This window comes from Muntiacus reevesi, chromosome 2 (genome assembly GCF_963930625.1).
Source record: "Muntiacus reevesi chromosome 2, mMunRee1.1, whole genome shotgun sequence".
Classification (NCBI taxonomy): Eukaryota; Metazoa; Chordata; class Mammalia; order Artiodactyla; family Cervidae; genus Muntiacus; species Muntiacus reevesi.
This window is the reverse complement of record NC_089250.1, coordinates 67,834,059-67,860,093: the sequence shown is the minus strand read 5'-3', so window position 1 is coordinate 67,860,093 and position 26,035 is coordinate 67,834,059. Positions and strand designations below refer to the sequence as shown.

General features: G+C 45.9%; 1 protein-coding gene and 1 non-coding gene across 2 annotated transcripts in view; one reads left to right on the top strand and one right to left on the bottom strand.

Moving 5' to 3' along the window:
• Positions 1-7,245, bottom strand: part of TOP1 (DNA topoisomerase I) — an 85,759-nt gene extending 78,514 nt beyond the window's left edge. Inside the window, exons 1-2 of the mRNA XM_065922019.1 lie at positions 6,993-7,245; positions 6,650-6,674 (exon numbers count right to left, since the gene is read on the bottom strand). Of these exons, the coding sequence (XP_065778091.1) occupies positions 6,650-6,674; positions 6,993-7,025 (58 nt within the window). The 5' untranslated portion in view covers positions 7,026-7,245. The remainder of the gene's footprint in view (positions 1-6,649; positions 6,675-6,992) is intronic.
• An 18,250-nt stretch (positions 7,246-25,495) lies between these two features.
• Positions 25,496-25,568, top strand: TRNAR-CCU (transfer RNA arginine (anticodon CCU)). The gene has a single exon. It is a non-coding gene; the product is annotated as a tRNA-Arg (tRNA).
• The last annotated feature ends 467 nt before the right edge of the window (positions 25,569-26,035 follow it).

Genomic DNA, 26,035 nt, shown 5'->3' with positions numbered 1-26,035 from the left:
CTTGAAGATGTAAGGGGTCTAAGCTATCTCTACCAGCATATAATTAAGGGCAGGCTATGATACCTCATTAGAAGCTTACCAACTACCACCTGACTGGGATTTCTGGAATCTGGGCCAACGCAGTATGCTACCAAAGAGGGGAGATGAGAAGGTGTAAAAAGAAGAAGAAAATTTCCTTTTTTGGTTTCTGGTTCTCCCAGAAATACTATTCCCACTAAATTCAGATTTAATGAATACAAAAAACAGTGTCTACCAAACTCTCAAAATTAGCTCCCTTCCTACCACTTACCTTCCTTCTGCTGCCCTCAGCTGACTGCAAAGAAATAACGGGGCTACCTTACAGGAGCTGGGTAAAGCAAGGGATCTTAGTCAATGAGATTCCCTAATCCACTGATCTTGAAATCTGCTAGATCAGTTTTCTGCCCAACCAGTATTTTGCCTACAAAGCTTTATAAATCTGAGCATTCACATCTGGTAGCAAGCTTAAAATCTGACTTTTACTAACTGGCAAAAGGGTATACTTCAGTGTATTCTAATGTAGAAATAACCTTAAACTTAAAAACCGTTTTTTTGTTTGTTTGTTGCAGCAAACTCCAAATAGCCAAGGATATCTCCTCCAAGGAAGGTTCCTGGCCTCTATCTTTCCCAGGCTGTGCTGAGAAAAATACAAGAAAATGTCAGCATGCCCAGGGATCTATTAAACTTGTTCTCAACAGCAAATACAAATCCTCAATTATGCTGATTGCTTAAACACCTTTTGTTGAAGCTTATCTAGTGTCTCAGGAATGCTAATGAACTGAGTTCTTTGGTTCCTTAAATCCACAGAAAGGAAGTTAATTTCAAAGGATCAGAGAGGAATTTTAAGACTGGTAGAGATGCACCTCTACCCAAACCTACTGGGGAGGGCAAAAGCGAGTTATAAATAAAAATATTTACTATACATTTCAGAAAAATTCTCAAGAACATACAGACAGGTAAAGTTGGCAGGAAGATAACTAAGTGGATCTAAAAATATGACAACAAATTCAAAACGAGTATCTACTGAAAAGAAATTTAAAACTTACGATACCAATATCCCTTAACTAAAACTTAGAAACATAAATGACAGATGAAGACACAATCCAAAAGTTGATAAAAGGTGGTCTTGCTTGATGTATGTACCCTAGACATACACTTGAGTCACTTCTCTCCCAGTGTGGAAAATATTTACAATGTTTCTTGAACATACAAAATAAGTATAATTTTCAATAATATCTTACGTGCTACTAAATCATTGCAGCAAACTATTAGTCATTTCCCACAACACTACCAAAATACCATTAATATATAACAGATATTCCACTATAAGCTTCTTCCCACCTAATAAAACCAAGGCTACACCCAGTGTCCCCACACCACTCCCTCATCTTTATCCCCCTGGTGGTACCCAGGCCCGACGCTATCAACACGGAGCACGCCGCACACTGCCCTCACCTAGATAGGCAGGCTGGAGGGGGAGGGCAAAGGTTGGCAAAATGTTAGTTCTTCCATACCGATGGCCTCTATTTTAGACTTCCTACTTTAGCTACTGGCCTAAAGCCATGGGGATGGAAAGCTGCTTCACAAACTTCAATTTACAAGGCATGGAAATATTAAAGACTTCTTTCAACTATTACTACTAAAAGTTTAAACACAATCCAAAAGCTTCTTTTAAACACAGTATCTCATTCACTTCTAAAGGACCAGATTAGGAAGTTCTCCCATCCCAAGCTTTTTACCTTAACAAGCCAAATTCTCAACTTCTTGCCCAAAATGCAAGTCACTTTGCAGTTAATGACTTCAGAAATAATTAAGGGGCAGTCAGATCATCTTAACCATGAGATACAAAAATGTTAGTGAACTGACTCTCATTTCTCTCCAAACGCAATGAATGGACCATATTCTACCTATCTTTCAAAGACAGTTTTTTACTTCAGGATCCCATACTAAACACTCATTTCAAGCATTTCCATTGCCTCATTCGAAAGTAAATAATTACAGGCGAATCTACTTCTCCAAGCGAACCAAGAACTTTATTGCAGTTCAACATAGTCTCATAAGGAAAAGATGCATTCCCTCACAAAACACCTCCAGAGAAATAACTTTGGATTTGAAGAAAATTAGTATTCGGCACTAAGTATGGCAAAAGTTGTTAAAGATCCGTAACATATGAATTCACACCCAAATAACAGGCACAACTGCGGTATGTCTGAAAGAAATACATCCAGAAAGCACAGGAGAATCATTCCCATTCGATCAGCAGCAACAGGTAACTGCTACCATAATGAACACACAACACAAACATATTTAGGCTCAAAAGTCAGACTTTTTTTGCATCACTCCTCCACACACATGTGGAAAACAAACAAAAAAAAACCCCAAAGGCCTAATTTTAAAATATAAACTTAAAGACATGTTAAGGATCTCTGGCATTTGTATAAATGATTACTCACTGAGATCCAGAATAAACTAAAGGATTTCTCTTCAAATTTTCACAATCTCCCATTTTCACTCTGATGTTAAAGGAAAAGAGCCAGATTTGATTCTTGTTTTGCTACTATTGGTTAAAATGAGATTCTGGAACAGACCCTGAATTCCTATTTTCCATTTTACTTATCCACTGGTGGCTCAGCTGGTACAGAATCTGCCTGCAAAGCAGGAGAACCGGATTCAATCCCTGGGCCTGGAAGAGCCCCTGGAAAGGGAATAGCAACCCACTCCAGTATTCTTGCCTGGAGAATTAGATGGACAAAGGAGTCTGGTGGGCTACAGCCCATGGGGTCGCAAAGAATCGGACATGACTGAGCAACTAACACACACACACACTTACCAAAAACAAGTATGGGTTGATAACAGTAAGCAATATCATCTAGTTTTTACTTTTCAAACCATGAGCTATTTCTGATTTAGTAACTCCTGGATATTCTCATTTTACCGGTAACTTTGGAATTTAAAATGTTTGTGAGTTCTGACATGCTGGTAAACTAAAAAGCACAGTGTTGACAAGCAATTTTGTTTCATCTATAAAGATTCTACAGCAGCTTACTAATTCTGAAAAGGTGCCCCCAAGGAATCCGGCTGCAGTGGCAGGAAAGACGACGTTTTGCTTAAGTGTCTCCGGATAGAGAGGAAGCTGTGCCAGATTTCAGCTGAGGGTGCCGTCAGTTTGGTTTCACAAATGTGATGGGAATTTTGAGATCGCCCCGTCATTAGCCTTTCCACCTGCCACCCCAACCAGTGCCTAGCGGCACAGAAGTGTAACTATCAGCATCAAAAACCATTTATATTTAATTCCACCATCCAGTTTGAATCCACTAAACTAACGAGAACCAATACAAGAGAATGTCAAACAATGATCCCATATGATATTTCTGAGAATAATCACTGATGTCTGGTGAAACCAAGCATTACACTTTACTCATGCCAAAGAGGGAAGAACCCTACAACTCCAGAGTAGATGGGCAGAAACTTCAAGCCCTTGAAATGGCAAAAGGACCACTGACTCCCAAGCTGATGTTACCATTATCAACTCTAAAGACAGTTTAGCAGTCTGCTCAGTACTGTAGTAATGACTCAGACCCACTTCAACGAGTGCTACCAACACTTAGAAAGGAAGTCTTTTCTCTTAGACAAAAAGTAGTCTTTTCCTTTCATGGTTTCTGCTCCCCAAACTCACAGCAATACTTTAAACATAAAGATAAATATGTTTCGATAACAGATTTATTCCCAGCAGTTGAGTACAGGCCAGAATGTTCTAAATTCTACACAACAGCAACAGTTTCAACTATTGTAAAGAATGAACTCCAAAGGCAAAAAATCCTTTCAATCTTAGAGGATGAGGGCAGGCAAATGAGGGATTTTTGTTTCAACATATGAAACTGGCACAGTCAATCTGTAAGATGGGTTAGGTCCACTTAAAATCATGCTTAAGCAAACTCTTAATACAAAGATCAATAATAACTTCTCTAAGCATAATCAAACATTGATTTTTAAAAACTGTCTTCCATATTTACATAAATCAATCACTAGTTACCAGTGTATTACTTAACAAGCACAGAGCTACTAATACCACAACTTCTAGACAATATTTACAAAGATAATACTCTGTCAGACTCTCAGTGAGGTGGGAAAGCAGTTACAGTGCTTCTTCTCATGAAGGAGCAGGCTAAGCTAAAAAGCAAGCAAACTATCAAATCTTTCCCTCTCACATTTTCCAGCTCTGTAAGAAAACAGAGATGTGCAGCTTTTAATTTTTTCATGCTAGAATCATATATAGCATGGCAGCTAAGCTTGTGAGCTCTGAGTGCCCAACTCACTGCCCTCGGGAAAGTCAATAAATACACCTAAGTCTCAGTTTCCTCTTCCATGGAAATAGAGATAATAGTACCTACCTCGTAAGGGTTCTTCCAAGGAAGAAATTAAACTAGATGATCCAACAGAAAGAACTGATGAGATTCATGCCTGCCTGGCAGACAGTAAACATTCAATAAATATTTAGCAATTATTGCTGTTACAAGTGAAAAAACACATCCTAAACGTCAATAAAGCCAGTTTACTTTGGTCTCTACAAAAATGGCAAAAATCTACCCAGCCTACAATCATTCACATATTCAATAGTTCCCTTGTATAACCTCGGTGAGAACCATGGAGGTTAACTTTCTAAGGAGAAAGGACTACTGGATAGATTACTCAGCCCAGTCTGAGAGTCAAAAAGAACACTTCTTATGTATTAAGATCCTACCTTCCTCCAAGAAAGATCAAAAGGACTTCTTCCATCCTCACCTGTCACATCCTTTCTCTGCTCCTACATCCCAAAGAAACCTATCTCACACTGTGGTTTCTGAACCGCAGGGGCCTCATCTCGCTCTTTTAAAACTCTAATAAGGTTGGCTAAACAGAGTTAAGAAATACTCCAAGCCCTGACACTCAGCACCTAGTCTTGCACAACACCAAGCTCAGAAGCTCCCTCCTCTGAGAAATCTCCCCACCCCCAGACAAAGTTAAATTCCCTAGTCACTCGTGCAGCATTTGGGGTACAGGTTTGCCCCAGCACCTACCTTATAATTAACTAATTATGTCTCCCCAAACAGACTGAAGGCAGGAGCAGCACTGTGGGAGCCAAGGGGTTCAGCTCCAGCACTAAACATAGTACTTTAGCACATACTAGGTGCTCAAGAAATGCTACACTTAACCCAGATTCTCTCCTTGCAGATTACATCTCTTGCTGGATGCCCCACTTGGAAATCTGAACATAAGGCTGCTCTCTGTAGAGTAGGCTAACACCATGGACTGCTGATTACAACATCAGAAAAGCTAGTCATCAGCTTCTCCCATTGGAGAGGTTCCCGGAACCCAAAGTCAACTGAGCAGGATTATGTACCATCCGAATCAGTGGGAATTCCCAGCACAGAAGTTACCTTCTCCTTTAGCAGGACTGCTGAAAAGCTCGCAGGGTGAGCTTTTTAGTGGGGGAATCTTCACAGGGTAACTGAAGTGGAAATACTCACAGAATATCAAAGATTTGGCTGAAAGGGGTTCAAAAACATAAAGATCTGGCAAAAGCCAGCTAGCTCTCAATTCCTGAAAAACAGTCACTTCTGAAAAAGAATGAACAGGAAGCAGGGGTGGGTACTGGCCACTCTTTGTTTCAGTAAATAAAATCTTTTTTTTTCTGCCCGGCAGCCCACAAGAAATGGCTAACACACCAGGCCAGATGAGATGTTCAACAACCTCTCCTCTTGACAGCTACACTAAACTACATTTCTAAAAAAAACACTGCCTTAGGAACCTCAGCCCCACTGAAAAGTTCTAGTCAGTAAAACTTTAATCTTAAAAAAAAGGGAAATCAATATGCCTGAGCCCAACATTGACAATGGATAGCCCATAGAGGACTTGCAAACTTTCTGAAGGGAGGTACCACTACCTTTGCAAAGAACACAACTTGGGGAAAGCAACCTCAAAATACGAAGCACTCCACAAGGAGGGCTTTAGTTTTAGAGCCCTATTTCCTACCATAAACATCTTACCCGGGAAGGGGGAAAGGAAAAAAAAAACCCAACAGTTGCCGAAGGGCAGCTTTCATTCTGGAAGCAGAAAAGGAAACAAACAAGAGAAGCAGTAAGCAGGATAACCCCCCAAATAAAGTTCTCTTTGGGCAAAAATAGTAACAATTCAGGCTCCCACCCTTCCCTCTGGTGAGGTCTGTGATTTATACGGCTTTGCTCCGCAGAAAGCTCTTTCTGGGCAGCTCAAGGAAGGAGTGGAGGGAGGGAGAGAAAGACACACAGGCACAGAAAGGAGAGGAGAGAGAAAAAGAAAATGGCGCAGAGACTAAGTCCCGACTGTCGACAAGGCGACTTTCCCGGGAGGAATCCGGGCCCGGAAAGGCTGCCCGAGGCCCGGCGGCGGGCGACTCGGGGTCTCCGTAGCCCCCTCTTGGGATGGCCGCGATCTGGGGGGTCTGGGGTCCCCGGAAAGGGGGTCCAGAGGCGGCCCGAGGGGAACAATGGGGCCGGTGAGCGAGGAGCCGGGACTTAGTCTCTGGGACGCCATGTCTGTCCTCTGCCCGGCTCTGGCCGGGCGCGGGGCCGGCGGCCGCGGACTCGGGGGTCGGAAAGGGGGGCGCACTCACCATTCAGTCGGAAATCCGCCTCGATCTGGGGAGAGAAAAGGAGGGACCATGAAACAACAGGCACATTCAGCCCGCGGGCGGCGGGCGAGCGCGCGCGGCCGGGAGCCGGGCCCACCCTGCGCCCCCCGGGAAGAGGGGGCCCCCGGGAACGGCCCGAAGGGCCAGCCAGCACCCCCAAACTGTAAGTTGGCGGCTTCCGCCCAGGTCCTGGGGAGGCGACGTCCTCCGGCTGGCCGCCCCTGCCCAGGGGCTCTGGCCTGTCAAAGTAGCCGGGCCGAGGACGGGGCCTCTGAGCCGGGGGTCGCGGAGGACCGAGGCACGGCCGGGCCTGGCAGGGCCGTACCTGGGAATCGTTGTGGAGGTGGTCCCCACTCATGTCGGCCGGAGCGGCGAGGGGCGCTGAGAAGACGCAGACGGTCGCGGCCGGCCTGTGCGGGCGGACAGGAGACACCCGGAGGCTCCGGGAGGCGCGGGGGAAAGGTGATGGGGCGGGCTCTAGACTACCGGAACCGCTGAGGCGGCGACAGCGGCGGCGAGGCTGACGGACTGCCGAGCGGGCGGCGAGAGCAGACCCCAGCAGTTGTGTAACAGCCTAAGTTCGCATTTCGGCTCACTGCGCCTGCGCGGCCGCTTTTAAAAGCGACGTCGCTGACGTCAGAGATTCGCGGAAGGAGGCCGACAGTGGCGGGGCCCGCCCCCTCACGCTTCCTAAGGGGGGACCCGGCTTTGCATCGCAAGCCCCGCCCCTTTAGCCCTCGCGCGCCTCTGCGATTTGCATAAGGAACTGACTCCTCCCACGGCCGCCCACCCAGAACAACCTTCTCTTCCTCTCCCAGCGCTTTTTCTCGGAACCCAGATCCCGCCCCTGGGCAGTGCGCAGGCGCAGCCGGGACACCGCCTCCTGGCCTGGGCCGGCAGCTCGGCCACGTGGTGGGCCTTTAAAGGCCGCCGCGGGACAGCGTCAGGCCCCGGCCGAGCTGGTATCCCAGACGCTTCTGCATCTTCCCGGAGCTGTAAATACCTTGGCAGCTGGGGTCCCCAAGTTCTCACCAGCTATTCTTCGCTCGCTAACCAGAACCCGAGGGTGCTTGGAAGGAGCCTTTGTCCAGGCCTTCCAACTTCTGGATGATAGCACGCCCACTTCTTAAAATGTATTTAAATTGTTCAACCCGCTAAAGGTCTGGTTTAGCCCCAGTTTTCTGCCCGTACGGGTAGTCCCGAGTAACAAGAGGCCTGGTTTCGTTTGTGCATTCTTCAAATATCCCTGAGCCAGGAATTGTGCTAAGCAAAGGAGTGGGGTAGGAGCCGAATGGAACCGAATCGCGGGGTAAACACGACCTGGCTGTGTACCCCGCTGTGTCCTTAGCGCGCTGCGAAGCATAGCGGGGAGAAATTGGAGAAAGAACTGCAGCTTATGGAGTATTTACTGTGCTTTCCGCTCTCATTTCTCACAATAGCTCTGTGAGGTCGTCTATTTTGCTAAAGTTAAACTGTGTCAGACAGTGTGTGTTAGTCGGTCCGTCCTGTCCGACTCTCTGCAACCACATGAACTGTAGCCCACCAGGTTCCTCTCTCCATGAAATTCTCCAGGCAAGAATACTGGAGTGGATAGCCTTTCTTCTTCTCCAGGGGATCTTCCTGACCCAGGGATCGAGCTTGGGTCTCCTGCATTGCAGGCAGATTCTTTACCATCTGAGCCACCACGGAAGTCCAAGTGTCAGAGATAAGTAACCTACTAACTTTCCTGACATCTACATTTGGATACCTCACAGGTTTCTCAAAGGCTTATCTTGCCTTCTTCCTCCACCATGCCTGCGAGCTGAATCGCTAAGTCCTATCCCACTCTTTGCGACCCCATGGACTGCCAGGTGTTCTTTAAGCAGGAATATTCGAGTGAATTGCCATTTCCTCCCCCAAGGGATCTTCCCCACCCAGGGAGCCAGCCTGTATCTCCTGCATTTGGCAGGTGGATTCTTTACTTCTGAGCCACCTGATAAGCCCCGAAGCTAGAAAATTTCCACCGTGAACACCTTCCTCTCCATTTCTCAGAAGATCAGCTGATTGCATTGCTTCAAGCCTCTCTCCCTCATCCACACACCTGTGAAGTGTGTATTATCTCTTGCTTGAATTCTTACAATACATTCCTAACAGGAATCCCTACTTCCCTTCTGGCCGTCTCATGGCTACTCTGCAGCAGTAGACGAAGTGCTGTTTCAACACCAGTTCTAACCATTATGCTTTCCCACAACTTCTCTCATCTTAGGACAAAGTTCAGAGTTCTTAAAGTAGCTGCCAAGATCCTGAATAACTGGCTTAATTCAAGCGTGACCCTTGTGAATTTTTCTATATCTATTACCACTTCCTTTATTATTGCTGCCTATGAACCTTCAAGTTGTGAACTTTCAAAGATGCAAAGGTGCTCCTGTATGCCAGTGGTTGTACTGTATTACTGTACCTTTCACGGTGCTATCCTGTAAGATAAGAAAGAACAACATTTTCTTGGATGTTTCTGTATCCTGGTGGTGCAGTGGATTGGAATCCGCCTGCCAGTGCAGGGGACACAGGTTCATTCCCGAGTCCGAGAAGATCCCACATGCTGTGGAGCCACTGGGCCTTTGTGCCACAACTACTGAAGCCTGAATGCCTGGAGCCTGTGCTGCGCAATAAGAGAAGCCACCGCAATGAGAGTATCGCTTCTGGAGAGTAGCCCCCACTCTCTGCGTCTAGAGAAAGCCTGCAGGCAGCCACAGAGATCCAGTGCAATCAAAAACAACAAAATAAATAATTTGTTTTAATGTTTTATTTTTTGTGTTTGTTTGTTATATGTTACTGTGTGAAAAGTATTATAAACCTGTTACAGTCAGTCAGTCATTTGAGTTGGTCAGTTGTATCTGACTCTTTGTGACCCCATGAATCGCAGCACGCCAGGCCTCCCTGTCCATCACCAACTCCCGGAGTTTACTCAAACTCATGTCCATCAAGTCGGTGATGCCATCCAGCCATCTCATCCTCTGTCGTCCCCTTCTCCTGCCCCCAATCCCTCCCAGCATCAGGGTCTTTTCCAATGAGACAACTCTTTGCTTGAGGTGGCCAAAGTACTGGAGTTTCAGCTTCAGCATCAATCCTTCCAATGAACACCCAGGACTGATCTTTAGGATGGACTGGTTGGATCTCCTTGCAGTCCAAGGGACTCTCAAGAGTCTTCTACAGCACCATAGTTCAAAAGCATCAATTTTTCTGCACTCAGCCTTCTTCACAGTCCAACTCTCACATCCATACATGACCACTGGAAAAAACATAGCCTTGACCAGACGGACCTTTGTTGGCAAAATAATGTCTCTGCTTTTTAATATCCTATCTAGTTGGTCATAACTTTCCTTCCAAGGAGTAAGCGTCTTTTAATTTCATGGCTGCAGTCACCATCTGCAGTGATTCTGTTAGTGTGTGAAAAGTATTATAAACCTGTTACAGGACAGTGCTATATAGCCAATGATGTTAGTTGGATACCTAGGCTAACTTGGTTGGACTCACGAATGTGCTTTCAGAACGGAAGTCACGCGAATGTAGGGGAATAACTGTACTTAATGTTTTAATTTATCCCTCTTCTTTCTTTAGTTTCATCCTAAGCAATAATATCTATGAAATAATAAGTTTATGAAATCATTTACAAATAAACTATGAAAAGTGTTCATTCATGGACTGTTGAAATCATATCTAGTGGCAAACACTTTAAAATCTAATTCATTGAAAAAAATTAATGCTTGTGAATGCTTCAAACCTCAATCTTAATATTATTTTCTCCCTTCCACACTCCCTGACTCCTCCTTCCTGACCAAGATCAAGTGCCCCCTTCATTGAGTATCCTTTTCCTTTGTGACACTTGTCACAACTTTTATTAGGTTAGTAATGGTGGTAACTGGTGATTTTATGTCTCTCTGCCCTACCGAATGCCAGGTCTGTGAGGACTGGGACCTTGTCTGTCTTGCTTAGCACTTGATCCCCAGCACCCAGCCAGAGATTCAACAGAAGAGGCATGTGATCAATGAGGGAATGAAAGGAGGGTAGTGCAGTGGTTAGGACCACACATGGAAGTCAAACCAATCTAGTTTTGAGTTCTGCTCTATAATATTGACATGTTTTTAAACATATATATTATTATCTGTTTATATATAGTTTCAGAAGGAGGAATCTCTTGATAGAATTTAGCAGAGATCCCATTTTATACACACACACACACACACACACACACACACATATATAGTCATATATATACTCCTTGTTTATTAACTCCATGACATCAGGCAAGTTGCTTAACTCCTCTGAGTCCCAGTTTCCTCATCTGGACAATGATAATAAGGGTGGAAAATTTTTAATTATTTACTTTTGGTTGTGCTGGGTCTTCATTGCTGCTCATGGGCTTTCTCTAGTTGTGGCAAGCAGGGGCTATTCTTTATTGTGGTGCAAGGGCTTCTCAGTGTGGTGGCTTCTCTTTTTGAGGAGTAGAAGCTCTAGGGCTCATGAGCTTCAGTAGTTGTGGTGCGTGGCCTCAGCGGTTGTGGCTTTCAGGCCTAGATCACATGGGTTTAGTTGCTCCATGGCATGTGGAATCTTCCTGGAGCAAGGATGGAACCCATGTGCCCTGCATCGGCAGGTGGATTCTTATCCACTGTACCACTAGGGAAGAACCGTAAGTGTAGAACTTTAGGATATTTTTTCTTTTTTTTAAGCTGTTGGAGAACGCAACTAGTAAGTGGTGAGTTTTGGATTGACACTCGGGTCCTCTTACCTCCAAAGCTATGTTCTTTCTCTCAAGCAAGTTGCCAGAACCAGTTTCCTCTTGCTTTTGGATGCTTTCATCATAATCTTTCCATCCTGGGATCAATTGCAGGCCACCAGATGAGGTATGTGACTTCTACTTGTTTGCTGCCGTAAGGCCAAAGTAATTTGAGGAGTGCTTTAAGGCAGACAGTGCCTCCTAACACTTCTCCACCACCACCCTCCAAAACCAGGGAGAATCTGCATTTATTTCCCAGGTACCTCCAAGGAAGATCAGAGTAGCCATGAAAACACAACACACATGCCAAAAGTGCACACAAGCACAGTCCCCATGCACAAACATGCAGGTATCTGGGCCCCTTTGTTAGAGGCTGAACTTCCCTGCCAGAATGCGTGATGACGGTGCTTTGAGGCTGGCTGTCTTACTCAAGGCCACCTGGCCCCTCTCTGATTCCTGATAGTTCAATCTGGTGTCCCCACGATATGGTCCACCCACCCCTAGTACTTGAGAAGACTATCGATAATGCCTGTATAGACATCTTAATTTTAATGATTATGTATATATTTCCATGTGTATGAGAAAAAAATTTTAACCATCACATCAAATCCATGATTTTAAGGATATCTCTGTTTGGAATGGGGCTTTTTAAAAAGTTGATTGATTTAAATAACAATGTGAAGGAATGGCACAGAGGGAACATATAAGACAAACTCCAGAAAGGTTAGAGGGAAACAAATGAGGCTTGGGAAACATTACTTTTTAAATCAAGACTGGTCACTCATGGGCCATCCTAGCCCCTGTAAAAATAACTAGCAGATGACAGCTGATGTTGTAGGCCTGTTTCCAATGTGAGAGGTAGATGATTTATCAATATTCCACTAAAAGAAGGGCTCCATATACAAATACATACATTGTTATGATTTAAAGTTAAACAGGTCTTTTCTCACTCCATATGCTGATACACATGGCAGGAAGCATCTCCAAAATGTATGTAAGCCCAGAAATCTTTTTTGTTTTCTTTCCCAGAGTGCTTCTTAAGACTGGGCTCTTCGGAATGACCAGCCCTCAGGCTTCTTGTTCTAGACGGTCACCCAAGATATAGCCCGTAGTCATTTGCTTCTGACTTGCCTGGGATTGTTCTTGTTGCCTTCACCCAAGTCTTGGCTCCCAGAACGGAACATGTCCAGGGTTGTCTGAACAACTTTTGCTTTTCAGGGAACCTGTACCTCTGCATAGTGTACACAAATGTACAAATATGATGTTGTCCCTTTGGCTACAGTTGTGTGACCCAAGCTGAGCCACTCAGATCAACTTCCTTGAGACTTTGGAGCCAGGAAAGAGAAAGTGGTTTGGTCTCTCTTCCTGCAGATGGATCTGTAATATGTAAATCAGAAAGCTGCCCTGCTGGTATTTTCTGCCAAAAGGGCCAGGGAGAGCTGGGGGCAAGGAAGAGAGAAGGAAGAGAAGAGAAGGCCCTGATGGAGTCCAGGGTCCTCAGTTCCTAGTATCTCTTGAGGCTTTATGTCCCCAGATCCCGTGCCTTTAAATAAATTCTCCTTTTTGCTTCATGGAGGTCTGATGGGTCACTAAAAACCAAGAACTGTACGTTATACCAAGTCCTAATCTACACTCGACTCCTGCGCACTCTCAAGGCCTCTGTTTTCTTTTGGTCCTGGATCTGGGCCCCTCTTGTTACGGCACCTGGATGCCCCCTAGAGTTTTCATCTTGGATGCTGGCACAGCCTCGACTGGCAATTCTTGGGCAGCAACATCTAGTTCTTTCCCTTGTGTGCCTTGCCTAAGGACCTGCTCCCCTTTCAAGACTTAGATGATGCTCAGAATAGAACCTGCTTGATACCCCAGAAAGGACACCCAGGCTGGCCATTGCAGTAACAACTAGACACACCCTTTGCCTGTTGGTAATGGCCCAGCAAAGGTTGAATTTTGTGGAATAAAAAAGGAGAGGAACAACAACAACAAAAAAAAACATAAAAAAAAAAAAAAAAAAGGAGAGGAGCAACAGAAAAACTGGCAGCCCTGGAGTCGTGAAATGAGAAGTGAAAGTCACTCAGTTGGGTCTGACTGTTTGTGACCCCATGGACTCTATAGTCCATGGAATTCTCCAGGCCAGAATACTGGAGTGGGTAGCCTTTCCCTTCTCCAGGGGATCTTCCCAACCCAGGGATCAAACCCAGGTCTCCAGCATTGCAGGCGGATTCTTTACCAGCAGAACCACAGGAGGACAGACGATAAAGACATAGGAGCCTGGTCATGTGGGGAATCTACTTTCACAGTCTTACTTTGTCTTCCTGCCAGAAGATATCTTTTCTGTGATGAGGACATATATTCATTCCACCACTATTCCCCAAGAAATGAGGGAGTATATAGGTTATATGCAGGCGCTTCCCAGGTGGCTCAGTGGTAAAGAATCTTCCTGCTAATACGGGAGATGTAGGAGACGCAGATTCAATCTCTGGGTTGGGAAGATCCCCTGGAGGAGGAAATGGCAACCCATTCCAATATTCTTGCCTGATGAATCCCATGAATAGAGGAGCCTAGCAGTCTATATAGTCCATGGGGTTGCATAGAGTCAGACACAACTGACCGACTGAGGACACACACTTATACACACACACACACATATACAAAGGCTATATATGTGATAGATAGGGACTATGCTACACCCTGGGGACACAGATATTAATAAGACCAAATCCTTTTGTTGGAGAAGTTCTTAGTCTGAAAACAAGATAAACATATTCCCCAACTGTTACCATAAGGTACGAAGAATAACATGGCGGGGATGGCCAGCTACCGGTTGCTGTGGGAACACTGGGAAGGAGGTGTTCAACTCACCAGGGGTGGCAGGGCGGGCAATATGAGAGACTTCTGGTCAGATGCCATTCTCTAAAGATGTGGAGGCAGCCTGTGGGAGAAAAAGGAAGGTACTGCAGGAAGAAGAGCCACTTGGGCCAAGGCAGAGCATCCTGGGCAGGGACAGCTTTGGTCAGGACAGAGCAGAGGGCAACTGTGAAGATAAACCAGAGAAGGAGGCCGGGCAGGTGGGGATGCCTCCCTTGGTGACGGTGGAGCTCCCGCAGGGCGAGCTGTCTTGGGTTTTTGAGGAGGTGTGAGACAAACCATAGGCAGCATGGTAGGGGAGAGTTTGGCAGAGCTGATGCTGGAGACACGCAGATTAGCCAGGAGGCCCATGGAGGCTACTGCAAGTGTCTCAGAAGCATCAATAAGCGCGGGGTTGGGAGGTCGTTTGGAATAACTGAGGAGGCAGCCCTTGAAGGGGACAGCAGGATATTGACCTGTGGCCAGGGTACTGCCCCAGGAGAACTTAGGACAGCAGCTGTCCCTGAATCTCCCTCTCATCACGTATGCTGCTGGGGCATCCTGCTGCCCCTCGGGTCCAGCCACCTCCACATGGAGCACCAGCAGGCTGGGGGTGGCAAAGAGGCGGGAACTGGGGCTCCAGGAAATCCTGGATAATTCTGGGAGTGAGTGCAACCCCAAGCTGACTCAGCATGACTCTCCCAAGAAGATGGAAAAGAGACGACAGCCCCGCTCGATAACCAGCAGGGGTTATCGACACAAAGAAAAAGAAACGGGACTTCCCTGGTGGTCCAGTGGTTAAGACTCTGAGCTCCCAGTGCAGGGGGCTTGGGTTCGATCCCTGGTGGGAGAATTAAGATCCTGCATGCCACACAGATTGATCAAAATATTTACCATAATAATAATAAAATAACCAGCAGGCTTCAGCTTTGCCAAGATCAGGTTCAGAAGAAATATACCTGCCCATGCCCTCAACAAGGTCTTGGACTCCTACATCCCATCTCTTCCACCTCCAGCATTTTCTCTCTCTCCTGCCTGGCAACTTCTCCACTTAGTCCCCCTCTCAGCTTTCTCTCTTGACCTTTTTAAAAATAATCTCTCACATTAATCGATTACTTCCCATGTGCTCGCCCCTGGACTAAGTGCTTCCCATACATTATCTTACTTAATCCTCACAATAACGTTTATCAAGCTGATACTACTAGTTTTATCATTTTGCAAACCAGGAAACTGAGGCTTAGGAAGATTAAGTTAACTTGGTTACACAGTGATTAAGTTGTGGGGCAGTGATTTGAACCCAAGAGGTGTTACTATAGAGCCCACAGTCTCTTAATTCCTGTGCTGCCTCTGAAGGTCCTTAGGTCACTATTTCTCTTGGTATGCTTGAAAGATTTGGAAAGGATAGTCCATGCTTGCTGCCTTTTCTGCCTTATAATCCAACCCCTTAAATGGTGTTGATCTGACTTCCATTCTAATCAGACTTCCTAGTGTGCAAATAAATTAACCTTATTCTCCTCCACCTTCCCGCAGTACTCAGTGATGCTGGGCATATTCTTTGGGTCCTTTCCATTTGGCTCCAGTGACCATGAATTCTCTTGGTTTTCCTCCTACTTCTGCAAATGCCATTATTTCTGCCTCCTGCTCTTCTCCCAGCACAATGTCAGCATGCCCACAACTTCTGTCCTCAATCTTCTTTTCTCTCTATCCACCCTCCTCCTGGAAGCTTTATAGACTCTATGCTGACTCCTACAGAGAGCCTCTCAAATGGGTATCTCGAGGCTTGACTTCTTTTTGGAGCTACAGAAACATTCCCCCATCTGCCCTTCCCCGGTGGCTCAGAGGGTAAAGAATCTGCCCACAATGCAGGAGACCCAGGTTGGACTCCTGGGTTGGGAAGATCCCCTGGTGAAGGGAAAGGCAACCCACTCCAGTATTCTTGCCTGGAGAATCCCTTGGACAGAGGAGCCTGGTGGGCTACAGTCCATGGGGCCAGCAAGGAGCTGGACACAACTGAGTGGCTAACATATGCAAACTACTGCATGTGTTCCCTTGATGGCCCCCTCAGTCCTCTGCTCCTGGGTTCAACTTTTCACCTGGATCTACCCTTCCCTTCTGTGGTCTCTGCTTGGTGAATAGGTCTATCCACCCCTTTCCTAGTCAAGCAGCTCAAATCTTTAGAGCCTGTTGAATTGATCCCTTCCTCCCCATCCCATTTGTGGCTATCTCTGTGGAGTCTGCCAAGATCTACTTCTGTGATTATCTGTCCCTCTTCCCCCCAGGTACGCATGGCATCTGCCCCTTCCCTGGCTTTCCTGCATAACACACACATACACATAAATATCACAACACCTATGAACCAGGTGCCTGGTGCCAAGGATTTAGCCATAAATTAGACAGACAAGGTCCCTTCCCTCAAGGAGCTCAGGCCTGGTAGGTAGGACAGACAAGAGAACAAGTCGTTGCCACTTACTCTGTTAAATGCTTTGGGGATAATGCATAGCATGTTTGCTACAGGAGCCCTTTAGGGATGCTGTCATGCCAGAACTGAGGAGTCAGACAAAGCCTTCTGTAAATGACATTCAAACCTGAGGCCTGCCTTACAAGTGGGAGCAGAAGCTAGGCAGTGAAAGTTAGGGAAGACAGAGAACACAGTGAGGGAGATGACCACTAGAGGCCTGGAGAACAGATGAAATAAAGACTTGGGAATTCCAGAGTGGGGTTTGTAAGACCCCTGAATTACACTAGTGTGGCTGAGGGGTAGACTGAGAGAAAGGGTAGTGAGAGGTGAGGCTGAAGGGGTAAGCAAGGCCTAACTCATGCAGGATGTTTTTTGTTGGTTAAGAAGTTTACAATTTATCTTGAGAGCAATGAGGAGCCACTGATAAGTGGTAAGCAATGGAAGAACATAATCATCTGCATTAAAAAAATTTTTTTTTTCAATTTTTTGGGCCCATGACATGTAGCCTCTTGGATTTTACTTCTCTGACCAGGTACTCAACCCGAGTCCCCTGCAGTGGATGCACGGAATCTTAACTAGTGGACAACCAGGGGTCCAGTCATATTTATTTTAGTAAATGTTACCTACAATATAGAAAATGGATTTGAAAAAATCAAGAGGAGAGGCTTGTTAGGCCACAGTTAAGAAGGCTGATGCCATCATCTAGGCAAAAATGACAGCAATGCTGGCCCTAGTCAGCAGAAGAGCCACGAGGGGGGAAAGGAGTGGATATGCATTTGAAGGATATTCATGACAGAGGGTTGATGTATCAGGTGTCAATTATACCTGTCAGAGAAAGGGAAAGGGGAGGAATCGAGGCTATGGATGGGCGTGCCATTCACAAAGGCTTGGGAACACTGGGGAATGACCTAGTTTGAGGGAAAGATGATGAATTCCGCCCTGTACATTCAAATTTGAAATGCCTGTGGGGTAACCTGGTCAAGATATCTGGTAGACAGTTGGATACATGGGTTTGGAGCTCAGGAGAAGGACTGGAAGTGGTACCTGAAGTGACTAGACCAGATGAGGTCATTTGGGAGGGTCTTATTTTAGGGATGGGCCTGAGAGAGGAAGTAAAGGATTACAAGTTTAGGCAAGTTGTTGAAGAGGTTTAGTTATACACAAGGAATGCAGTGCAGGAACCAGAGTAACCTGAGGTTATGAGGGTTTGTGTGTGTGTTTGTTTGTCTGTTTTATGATGGAGAAGACACACTTGTATCTAGTCTTAGAAGAGGGCCTTTGGATCATTCCATTCCTTGGACAAAGTGATGGCACAACTGAGTTGATATACCAGGAACTGTGGCTCAAATGGTAAAGAATCTGCCTGTAATGCAGGAGGCCCAGGTTCGATTCCTGGGTTGGGAAGATCCCCTGGAGAAGGAAATGGCAACCCACTCCAGCATCCTTGCCTGGAGAATCCCATGGACAGAAGAGCCTGGTGGGCTACAGTCCGTGGGGTGACAAAGAGTCAAACACGACTGAGCAGCTAACACTTTCACCAGGAATTCTGGATCAGGTAAAGAAGTAGGTCCCTTTGGAGCAGAGGCCCCTCTTTGCTTCTCAGACACCACAGGCTGCCTCAACCTCCCCTCCAGGGCCCTGGGGACTTTCCATCCACAACTCGCAGAAGGATTGACTCAGAGAACTTGTTTTTCGGGATGGCTTATCCAGGCCCCCAGGGAATAGTCTCTTCCCAAACGGTCAAGTCCAGCCCTGCAGGATCTATCTCTACCTTTCCAGGACTCAGCTGCAGGTGTCAGAGAAGGAATTCGACAGAACAGACTCCGATTGGGGTGAAAGACACCCAGAGCCTGGGAGCTGGATTATCCTCCTTGGTTTCTGCAATGTGGTTAGGGTCCGCTAGCATTTCCTGATGCATGTTTAGTGCCAGGTTCTGGTAGTAGTCTTGGGGTGAACGAGATAGGGCCTTCACCTGGAGGACCCCACAGTCCAGAAGGGGAGCTAGACAAGTAAACCACCAGTTTCAAGACAACGGTCTAGGAACCTCATTAGAGAACCCACAGGGCTAGGAAGCCAGGCAGACTCTTCTTTGGAAGCCCGGCCTGAAGGGTTTGATGGCAGAAAGCTAAAGATTCCAATGATGATGGATAGCATCACCGACTCAATGGACATGACTTTGAGCAAAAACTCGGGAGATGGTGAAGGACAGGAAAGTCTGGCGTGCTGCAGTCCATGGGGTCGCAAAGAGCCAGACATGACTTAGCAATGAACAACAACAAAGACTCCAAATTTCCCATCAGGCCCAGACCTTGGCTCTTCTGTTATTTGGGGGAAAATGGCAACACAATCTATTTCAAATTGACTTTTTGTTCCTCTGGGGGAATTTCCCCCTTCCTGTTGTACATGAGTATTGAGAACTGGGAGACAGAAAATATTTGCACAAAACCTTACAGAATATCCATGTTGAGTCTTGGAAACCCAAATGAAAGCAGGTGAGGCTGTCATTGCTGGATGTTAGAGAATTCCTGAACTCTGTCCTCAGACCTCCTTTCTTCCTATCTCATTCAACTTGTGGCTTTAAATACCAGTTGAAGTGAAGTGAAGTGAAGTGAAGTTGCTCAGTTGTGTCTGACTCTTTGCGACCCCATGGACTGTAGCCTACCAGGCTCCTCCCTCCATGGGATTCTCCAGGTAAGAATACTGGAGTGGGTTGCCATTTCCTTCTTCAGAGGATCTTCCCAACTCAGGGATTGAACCCAAGTCTCCTGCACTGCAGGCAGGCTCTTTAACCACTGAGCCACCAGGGAAGCCCTAAATACCAGTTACATACTGACAAGTCCTGAGTTTGTATTGGTAGTCAGGGCCTTGGCCAACTCACACCACCGCTCTGGCCTCACATTTATATATCCAGCTACCTACCCACTATCCCTGATCAGGGATCAAATCCACACCCTTGGCAGTGAGAACGCCGAGTCCTAACCACTGGACTACTGGGGAATTCCTTCCAATGGGCTTCTTAAACACACCTCTAACCAAATTTCTTTCTCACCCAACCCTGAACCCGCCGCTCCCTTGGTCTTCCTTCTTACAGTCAATGGCTCAGGTCAAACCTCTGAGTCAACTTTGGCTTGTGGCTTTCTTCCTTTTTTTTTCTTTTGGCTTCCCTGGGTCTTCGTTGCAGCCTGTGGATTTTTGAAGCCGTGGCCCCTCGGGTTTAGTTGCCGCACAGCTTATAGTATGTCATTTCCCTGATCAGGGATCAAACCCAAGTACCTTGTATTGAAAGACAACTTCTTAATCACTGTTCCACTAGGGAAGTCCATGTCCTTGGCTCTTTCTTTGTTCATCTACTGCCCCCACATCACCCATATCCAACCTGTCAGCAAATCCCATGGGCATGACCTTAAATATCCAGAGGCTAAACCTCTCTCCCCATTCTCTCGGCTTCCATTTTAGCCCAAGCCTCCAACATCTTCACCTGGTTTAGCCTCCATCATCTCCCTTCTTCTGTGTTTGTCTTCCTGTAGGACATCCTCAGAATAAGGGATCTTTTAAAACCGTGATCCTTTGAAAAATGTGAAATTCTGTCACTTCTCTGCTCAAACCCCTCCAATCTCTCCCGTCTCACTCAGGATAAGAGTCAAAGTCCTTACCCAGGCCCCCATGGTCTTCCCCTGCCCACCCCCACCCCCTGCCTGGTCCCTTGACGTCATCTGCTGGTGCTCCTCACCTCCATCACCCCGCCCCAGCCTCAATGGTCTCCCTACCACTCACCCTCCAGCCTTAGCACCCTTACGCTTGTAGATCTTTCTGCCTGGGACATCCTTCCCCCAAATATCTCCATGGCCTACTTTCTCACTTCTTTCAGATCTTTACTAAAATATCTCTTTTTCAGTGAGATTTTCTTGACTACTCTATTTATCTGTTTAGTTTAATGCCAAATTTCTAGCATCTACAACAGTGCCTGACACCTATGGATGCTCAATTAATATTTGTTGAGTAAATTAATGAGTCATGGGCTGCATTGAGCTCCTTTGTGTATCAAGTGGGAGCCTGGGATATGCCAGAAACTCCCTAGAGTGGTGACATGATTCCCATTTTGCAGATAAGGAGACTAAAGTTTGGAGAAGTATGAGCACCTTTCCTGTCTGTTCTCATAGCAACATGTCTGCAGCACCTATCATTTGCTACTGTCATTGTCCCTTTCCTCAAGTAAAGGTAAGACTTTTGAGCCCAAGGGTCATCTCTTACTCCCCGTTGCTTAAAAGCACCTGGTAGAAAGTTGGGCATGTAGAGAATGCTTAAGAGAGATTTTTTGTGTGAATGAATGAATGAAATGGCCAAATCAGGATATAAACCCCCAGCTGTCAGATAGCAAAGTCTCACCCTACTCTATGGGGGTGGGGGTGGGGGTCCCTAAAATAGCCATGGAGCCAATAGTTAAGAGTCCCTCCCCTTGGCAGAGTACTCTTCTTGAGAGCCAGAAGTATTTCGGACGGAGATCAGTGTCCACTGGCTGACAGTTTTTTCCCATCACACACCAGGCAAATGGAAAGAATTTCTCCACTCAGTCCTTTCACAGTTCCCAGACACACAGTCAAGACTAATCTTCAGACCTCTCCTCTGTGTTCTCCCGACTCACTGTCTCATTTACTCTTGCGGCTTTAAACATCAGTTACATACTGAGAAGATCTAAGTTCATATCTGTGATCAGGATCTTGCCCCCATCTGCATTCTGCCCCACTAATTTTCCCAAACTTCAGCTGCTGGGTTGGGCGGCTTGCCCATCACCCACTCACTCAGCCTGCAGCCAGCAGTCTCTGCTGCCTTCCCTGGGCCACACTGAAAAACTGAGTTTCCCTTCCCCGCCTTTCCATCCCCACTGTGAGCTGGCTTTTTCCTCTGAGTCTTCATTCCAACAAACTCGCTCTCCTTTGCTTCTTCTTTTTATTTCATTTATTTATTTTAAAATTATTGTTAGTCCTTAATTTTAACGCACCGTAATCAGGAAAGGTGGCTTGTATAATCATTCCTTCGTTTTGGCTGTGTCTTCTGGCATGCAGAACTTCCCCAACCAGGGATCAAACCCATGCCCTCCAGCAGTGGAAGCTTGAGACTTAACCAAAGAACCACTGGGGAAATCCTGTCTCTTCTTTTTAGACTCTCCTCTATTCCCTAAACCCCTGCCTTAGGTCATGGAGATGGCTCACTCCATCCATGGATGATGGTGACCCATTTATTTCATGTGCTTCTCTCTCCTGAGCCTTCATTTCTCTAGATCAATAATCCTTAAACTACAGGGAGAGGTCACAGACCCCTTTGAGAATGTGGTCTATGGGCCCTCTCCCTCCAAAAAAACCCACATATACTCTTTTAAAAAAACTTTTTCTATTTTTTAATTGAAGTATAGTTGATTTATAATGTTCTAATTTCTGCTGTATAGCGAATAACTCAGTTACACACACATATACATTCTTTTAAAATATTCTTTTCTGTTATGGTTTATCCCAGGAGTTTGGATATAACCCCCCATGCTATACCTTAGCACATGGTTGTTTGTCCATTCTAAATGTAGTAGTTTGCATATACTCTTTTTTTTACAGTGTTTTATTTTTTATTTATCTAAAAGTTCTTAAAAATATATAATTGCTATACAATATTAAGTTACAAGTTTATGATATAGTGATTCACAATTTTTAAAGGCTATGCTCCATTTACAAGCAACAAATAACATACGAGGGATTCACAGATACTCTTAAATACAGCATTTTGCATAGAAGTTCAAACACACCCCAGTTAAGAGCCCCTCTGCTAGAGGGTCTCTGCTTCTCCCCTCCCCTCCCCTCCCCTCTAGGTTTCCGATCGTTGTTGTCTCTCCAGTCAATCAGAAGCCTCTTTAGAATCAGAAGTGTCTCCCTACCATATTATCACAATACCCTTATTGTCGTGAAGAGCAGCCACAAGATTTGCACAACCCCTTTTAACGCATCAACTGATTTTGTGCTCTTAACAACCCCAAGAGGAAGGAACTATTATTGTCCCATTTTCACAGCTGAGAGAACTCCATGGTTATGTGTTTTGCCAACACTGCTCTGAGTCCAGGCTGTCTTTCCTCTGTACCACGTTGTGTTGCCCATTACAAACTGCTGTTTCCTTTGATCCTTTTATCTCCACCGCCTGAAACCTACCTCTGCCCCCTACCCACACCCCATGATGTGCTGCCTGTTATTCTCAACTGCTGCTTTTTTTTTTATAACCTCCCCTCTCCCTGTCGCCTGAAAGGCACATCACCTCCCCCACTTCTCTGAAGCTCCTTCCTTCTCCCCCATCCATGCCTTCAACTGACCACAGGTGGCTTCTTTGCAGTTGCTTGAGCACACGTGAGCCATGCAAGGGCTGGTTTCATTTCCCCTTTCACTCAGCCCAGCTGTGCCCACCTCTGGGATCCTTGCTGGCACTCCAACCCCTTCTGGCAGAAGGCGTCGGCACTTCTAGGGTTGCCATACCTGAAATCCAGGTAAGAAGAAGGAAAGGGACACGCCACTCAGGACCTGCTTTGGGTCAGGCCTCATGCATGGCCTGGGGGCCCAGACTCCAACCTTTAAAGCCTCCAGCTTCCAGATTCTTCCAGGTATCCTACGGATGGGCACCTGGAGGCTCTAAGATTGGTCTGAATCCATCTGCTCCCTGTTTGCCAATGGCTAAGGGCCCCTCTGCAGCTTGGCTACCTTTAACTGCCCTCTGAGCCAGCAGAACTGCTGCTCAGCGCCTCCATGAGAAACACCTGGCTGTTGGTTAACCTCTTCCTCTTCAGCTCAAATCTCAGACCGGCCTGATCATTTTAGTTAGGTTAATCACAATCACACTTTTGCTCCTAGTGTGATAAAATAGTCGGTCATTACAAAGGCAGTTTATAAAACTGCTTACCAATGTGTAACATAGACATAGAAAAGTACACATATCCAAAGTAGGCAACTTGATGAGCCTTAACCCATCTGTATAACCTTCATCCAGTCAAGGAACAGAATTGGTCAGCCCCCTGAAACACCTCTGCCCCGTGTACTTTCTCCCTTTCCTTGCCCTCAGCGTGACCTGATGACTATCCTGATGACTTTGAACAGTGCAGATTGGTCCTCCTTGGTTTTGTCCCACAAAAACAATTTTAAGAGAACTAGATCATTCTCTTATCCGTACCCCTAGACACATATTTTAATTGTTGACTGATTCAATTCATCATTGACCAGATGTTGACTGTGTACAAAACGGATCAAAAATCTGAATTAAAACAAAAAATTCTGGGACTTCCTTGGCAGTCCCGTGGTTAAGACTCCACACTTCAAAGGCAGAGGTTGCAGGTTCCATCCCTGGTCAGGAAACATGCTGTGGGGCATGGCCGAAACCCCCACAAAGCAAAAACCAAGAACGTGTGGCCTCAAAAGGTCTTTGGCTGTAAATTGACCCTTCACTGAGCCTACAGAATCCCAAAGTGTATCCTTCATAAAGTGCCCAGAACATGCAAGCCCATCTGGTCACTTCCTCTAAAGTTCAAGTGCTTATCTCACTGGGTTTTTTATTTTGTTGCTTTCTTTCCTCTTGATTTTATTTTATTAGTTTAGTTCTAAAGGAGGGAAATTAGAGATGCTGGTGGATTCTGCCTCCCCCACCTCCTCACAACTCCAGCTTTGATCACTCCTAGATGGAGAAATCATCTCATCAGGCTACCTACTGCATTTTCCAAGAAGATGTGGCAAGTTAGCTTTAAGCTGTTACACACACACACACACACTCACTCAAAACCCCCAAAGCTGTTCTGTTTGTGCTCAGATATGCTGCAGTTTTTGCTTACTGATTCTAGCCCTGCCCTCTGCAATCTCCCTGAATTAATTAGTCAATTCAGTATTCAGGTTTTGGGTGTTTTCCTGAGTGCCAGACTCAGAGGCACATGAGGTAGGGCTTTCTGAACTCTGAATTCATCTCGTGGAGATCCTGGGATTGACTGATTCAGGGATGTGGCTAAACGAACATTTACTACAGAACATTCCACTGGACGCTAATCCCCAGAAATGCTTTGTGAAAATAGAGCTTGGAGCTCAAAGGAGTTGAGCAAATGTTCCACGCTCGCTGGTCTATTTCTCATATCACATCTTATACTAGCACAGATAAGACTCTGGGAGATCCGGAAGCATAGAAACTGATTCACTTTGTCAGTGTTTTGAAGACTTACATGACTTAGAATTCCTTTTCTTATAGAAGGCCTGTGAGTACTTCTCAGAATGAGTGTCCTCAGGGCAGGATATAGATCAAGAAGCATTAAGCATCCTCCAAAACTGCACTAGCCCGTGGTGATGCTGAGCCCCTGACATGTGGCCGCTCCAAACTGAGATGTACTATGTGTAAGAGGATTTCTGAGGTGTTGCAGTTGGTAAAGAACCTGCCTGCCAAAGCAGGAGGTGCAAGAGACGCGGGTTCAAACCCTGAGTCAGCAAGATCCCCTAGTGAAGGAAATGACAACCCACTGCAGTCTTCTTGCCCGAGAAATCCCATGGGCCGTGGACAGTGGAGACTGGCGGGCTACAGTCCACGGGGTGGCAGAGAGTTGGACATGACCGAGCACACAGACCCTGCACTGTGAGTGTAAAACACACACCAGGTTTCAAAATCTTAGAAGAAAAATCAAAGGCTCAAAGTTTTTATCTGGCTTATATGTTGAAATAAGACAATTTTTGAAATATTGGGTTAAAATGTACTATTAAAATTAACTTCAGGGACTTCCTTGGTGGTCCAGTGGTTAAGACTCTGAGCTCCTGATGCAGGGGACCCAGGTTCGAACCCTGGTCAGGGAACTAGATCCCATATGCAGCAACTAAGACACAGTGCAGCCAAATAAATAAATTAATTAATTTAAAAAAATTAACTTCACCAGGGACTTCCCTGGTGGTCCATTGGTAAAAGCTTTACCTTCCAAGGCAGGCAATGCCGGTATGATCCCTGGTCAGGGAGCTACGATTCCAACAGGCCTCCTGGCCAGAGAAACAAAATATAAAACAGAAACAGTATGGTAACAAATTCAATAAAGACTTAAAAAATGGTGCTTATTAAGAAAAAAATCTTTAAAAAATTAATTTCATCTATTTCTATGTTGCTTTTTAAAATGTGGCAATTAGAAAATGCAGTGGTGTATGTGGCACACGTTATGTTTCCATTGGAGGGTGCTACTTCGACATCCTGCCATTCTCGGCTGGCTCTGCGGGCTGAAGCAGGGATGTGGGACAGGGAGAGGGCTTGCAGCCTGGTGGAGGACGGACAGAGG